General features: G+C 35.3%; 1 protein-coding gene across 1 annotated transcript in view; it reads left to right on the top strand.

Moving 5' to 3' along the window:
• The window catches only part of LOC125028823 (tetraspanin-9-like), a 10,969-nt gene that overhangs the window by 4,485 nt on the left and 1,484 nt on the right, over positions 1–5,000 (top strand). The window contains exons 2-7 of the mRNA XM_047618349.1: positions 186–292; positions 1,151–1,342; positions 1,815–1,991; positions 2,817–2,933; positions 3,461–3,592; positions 3,933–5,000. The exon at positions 3,933–5,000 is cut by the window's right edge and continues 1,484 nt beyond it. Of these exons, the coding sequence (XP_047474305.1) occupies positions 215–292; positions 1,151–1,342; positions 1,815–1,991; positions 2,817–2,933; positions 3,461–3,592; positions 3,933–3,980 (744 nt within the window). The 5' untranslated portion in view covers positions 186–214 and the 3' untranslated portion in view covers positions 3,981–5,000. The remainder of the gene's footprint in view (positions 1–185; positions 293–1,150; positions 1,343–1,814; positions 1,992–2,816; positions 2,934–3,460; positions 3,593–3,932) is intronic.

Raw genomic sequence — 5,000 nt, 5'->3', positions numbered from 1 at the left:
ATTATTATTATTATTATTATTATTATATTCATTATTGTAATTATCCTTATTTTATCATCATTATTAATTTTTTATTATTATTATTATCATTGTAATTATTATTATTATTATCATTATCATTATTAGTATTATTGATATTCCCCTTCCTGTAACTACTGTGACTAAGCCTATCCGTCCCCCCGCAGACCGCGAGGTAGGCCTGGCGCGAGACGGCATGGGGCGCAGCGCGGAGATGGGGTCGTGCGGCAAGTGCGTGCGTTTCTTCATGTTCGCGATGAACTTCGTTATCTGGGTGAGTTGCATGCTTTAGGTTGATTTCATTTCATGTGTAGGGTTATTTTCATAGTATTGGTGTTATTATTATATCATTTGTAATTGTTTTTTCTTGATATTCACCGCGAAATAATTATTGGTAAATAATGATTATAATACATATTTTCATGAACCGCATATAATGGTACAAAATAGATAAATGATTGAACATAGAATAGAAAAAATTAAAGTATATCTAAATTGTTAAAGAAAGATGTATAAAACATTCAAATTGTTGAAAATAGATATATGAATAAGCGTTCAAATTGATAAATACATGGCGTTGATGGATACAGAAGTAATTGAACAAAGAAATACGATTATTTTGCCTTTTTTTGTTATCATAAACACCTTTATTCTAAATCACACACCTTATATATATATCTCTGTTTTATCATAATGTCCAATTGCATATTCTACAGCTTTATCATAATTTTCGTGGAGATAGAAACAAAAAAAAAACAGGAAGATACAATTATTTTATTTTATTTTCTCATAAACCCTTTCGCTACCCACGACATACCCTCTCCCCCTCTCCCCTCTCTCTCCTCCCCCCCCTCCCTCGCCAGCATAGCAATTCTCGTGCTGGGCATATAGCTCGCCAACACACACACACACACACACACACACACACACACACACACACACACACACACACACACACACACACACACACACACACACACACACATACATATATATATATATATATAAACATTCTGACGTAAACATAAACAAGAAAAATAGACAATTACAATTATTTTACTTTATTTTCCCATAACCCCTTCTCGTCGCACCACATACCCACTGACCCCCTCTCTCCCTCCCCCTCCCGCAGCTCGCCAGCATAGCGATCCTGGTGCTGGGCATCTGGACGGTGGTGGACCGGCCGTACCTCGAGCAGCTCCTCGGGAACGACCTGTACATCACCGCCGCCTACATCCTCATCGCCACCGGATGCGTCATCTTCTTCGTCTCCTTCCTCGGGTGCTTCGGGGCGCTCAAGGAGATCAAGTGCATGCTGCTCTCCGTAAGTGTTGGTTTTTTCTTTTTTTTGGGGGGCGGGGTTAGATTTTTGGACTTTTTTCCGGTGGGGGTGCTTTTTCGGGAGGGGGGGGGGCTTGTAATTTTTGAGGTGATGAAGATAATGTAAATGGTTTTGGTGTTGTTGTGATTGGTTTTGTATTTTTATAATCGGGGGTGATGAAAAATAATATAAAATTTTATCTTATATATATATTTATTTATACATATATATATTTACTCGTATTTATATATATATATTTATATATATCTATATATACATATTTGTATATATGTATATATAGATATGTATATATATATATCATATATATATCATATATATATCATATATATATCATATATATATCATATATATATCATATATATATCATATATATACATATATATGTAAGTATAAACTACCCCATCCTCCCACGCAGCCTGCATCTGCTATGTCATCCTCTCCTTCCCCTTCGCAGTATTTCATCATCGTTCTCCTGCTGTTCATCATCGTCCTCATCGGCGGCATCCTCGGCTACGTGTTCAAGGACAAGGCGTCCGTCAGCGTCAAGAACACCATGACGAGCGCCATGCGGGACTACAAGCCTGACACCGACATCCCCATCACCAAGGCCTGGGACGAGACCCAGCAGGCGGTAAGTAGAAGGGGGGGGGGGGGGGAGTAGAGGGGGCCAGTATACATGGGCGATGTTTGGGGGGGGGGGGGGGTGTTAGTATATACGTTTTTTTATTAGTATATATTGGGGGGGTTGTGACATCATGTGGGCATTGTTTAGCATATAGAGGGGTTTTAGCATATATAAGTATTGTTTGTAATTGTTTTTCGTCCATATAGGCATTGTTTAGGGGGGAGTATAGGGGCAGGCAGAAAGTAAAAAGTGTTTGCAAGATTGGTAATAAGTAGTAAGTAGAAAGAGGGTTGTTATATGGAGAGCTGTTAGTAATATTAGTGCTAGTAGACTTGAGAGGGTACATTAGTATTTGCACAGTTAGTAGTAGTAATGTAGTGTTCATAGACAGTGATTTTTTTCTATACATGCATAGTATGGGGTATTTAAGTAGTATTAAGTTTTAAGTAGGTTGATATAGAAGTATGTTATAAGTCTAGGCAGTGGACTGATAAGGTATACTTTATTATCATATATTGTGTGCATAATTTTTTTGGTATTCTTGTTATCAATACTGTTATTGTTATTATCATTATCATTATTATTATTAATATTATCATTATTTGTAATGATTATTACTGATATGAACTTCCTATTATTTTTTATCATAGGAGGATACATCTCTGAACTTTACTTTTTTCTTTAGATATCAAGATATATAGATATCTGTGCTTCTCATTAGATTTTTTTTATAAATAGATGTAAATGTAGGCATATTTGTGTGCCTTAAGATATAAAATGTTCATGTATTGCATGGAATATCTTTCTGAATCACACATTCCCTCCACACAGATGAAGTGCTGTGGCATCACGGAGCAGAGTGAGTGGCTAAAATACAACAGAAACTTCAAACAATCCGGCAACAAGGTTCCAAAGTCTTGCTGCAAGAATGACCCCAACACTGGAAAGGTGCGTTTATTTTTTATTTTTTCTCTCTCTCTTTTTCAAAGACTGAGAGAGATTTATTAAACTGGTATTTGATATTCCAAGTTCCTGGTTTGGATAACTTCTTTTATTATGATGTCATAATATCTTATATTACTTAGTAAACATGTATTCAACTCTAACATATTATTTATTTGTATAAAGATATTAGGGTCTTATTTGTAGGATTTTCCTTAATAATTGTCTTTATACTCTATCAAAATCCCATAGAATGCAACATATAATCCCATATAGGTATAATTAATAACCCCAATTTTGTGTAGTGCATATATATTCTATTCATGTGTGGCTTCACTCTATCTTTTCAAATGGATAAAGACCACATTAAAAAACACACATGTAATAAATAAATCAAGAGATCATAATAAAGACAATATAGGTTTAGAATATAAGCATATACGTCCTACACTTTGATAAAATTCTGTCATCATCATCCCAATAGTTTCCCACTTGCCCCTTCCTTTTACTCAAAAGCATTGCCCTCTCAACAGGTTCTTGAATGTCAGAACAGCCCAACAGAAGACAATTCGTACACAGAAGGCTGCTACAAGAAGGCCAGAGATTTCGTCCAGGGCCAAGCAGTTATTATAGGGGGCGTGGGCATAGCCGTTGCCTTTATAATGGTTAGTATTTTCTTTAAATTTCTGTTAGTGAATTGAAGATGTGTGTGTTTTCTATGGTGTGTGTGTGTGTGTGAGTGTGTGTGTGTGTGTGTGTGTGTGTGTGTGTGTGTGTGTGTGTGTGTGTGTGTGTGTGTGTGTGTGTGTGTGTGTGTGTGTGTGTGTGTGTTGTGCTTATAATCCTATGTTACTGTAAATTGCTATTTGAAAGTAAAGAAATGTGGTTTTGGATAAGATATGAAGTAGATTAATAGGAAATACAATGTGTGTGCATGTTCACATATGCATACATATTTTTCGCATATTTATTTCCATGTTTTAATTTGTCTTTCCTTCCTTCCAGCTGATTGGCCTCATCTTATCCATCATCCTCTTCAAGCTAATCAACTAAATGACATGAGATACTGTATTTCAAAACTTGTCAGGGGTAAAAATATACTGTAAGACTTTTTGTCAACTGCATTAACTTCTTTTTTTTCCTTTTTTTATAATAAAATCCTTGTAGTTTGATGCATGATTCTTACAGAAGGAAAACAATTCATATAAGATTACTTGTCTGATTTTATGCAGTTCATGAAATGTATTTACAGTACGAGCTTTAGCTAGACTGTGGTTTGCATAGGTTTAGCTGATGTGGTTCTTGTCAAGAGAAAAAGTGTATGTGTTTTATTTATATCTATCTTAGTAATTTTATATTCATTTTGAATATATTTTTAGAATGTGGGTGATAAACTATGGCACAAACGTGTCATTGGATGTGATAAAAGATTAGTTGTACAGTTGTGGCAGTGATTCTCAAGGAGGAGATTCGTGCAGCGTCTCTCCTAGCCACGACACTGTGCTGCTGTTACGCTAACTTGGCCCTGTAGTCGTGCTCCCCATCTACAAACAGACTTGTAGATTGTATTTTCTGATTTACCTTCATTTAGCAAGGGAAAAGCCTATTCAAAATGGAGAAAGTAAACCCCCAACCATGTACCTAGCTCATAATTTTTCAAGAGTAGTGAACCTGCCTTTAGGATTCATATAGAGATTTTGTCCCTCTCCTGAAATTATTTTTCATAAAAAAAAAAAAATACAGACAAAATAAAATTAATACGACACACCAAGTTAGCATTGAAGCAGTATGGTTTAAACGATAGCTTTTGTGTAGTCCTACCTTTGAGTATCTAGTCCAGAACTCTGTGCTTGAGTAAATGTTGTAAGTAAGCAGTTATGACTTACTCCTAATATTTGCATTTGTCGTCATGATTGTGTTGTTTTTTTTTCAAAGTGCCTTGTGTTATTTATTATGAACAAAACAATCTGAAAATAATTTGGAATTAAAATTCTCTCCTGAAATGTTCATTTACCACAAAAATACATTTAATGTATTTGTAAAACAATAGAAGTACATTTTTGTGTTTATGCT

The sequence above is a fragment of the Penaeus chinensis genome, chromosome 9 (genome assembly GCF_019202785.1).
Source record: "Penaeus chinensis breed Huanghai No. 1 chromosome 9, ASM1920278v2, whole genome shotgun sequence".
In the NCBI taxonomy this organism is placed as follows: Eukaryota; Metazoa; Arthropoda; class Malacostraca; order Decapoda; family Penaeidae; genus Penaeus; species Penaeus chinensis.
Note: the sequence above shows the minus strand (reverse complement) of the source record. Positions and strands in the feature narration are given on the sequence as shown.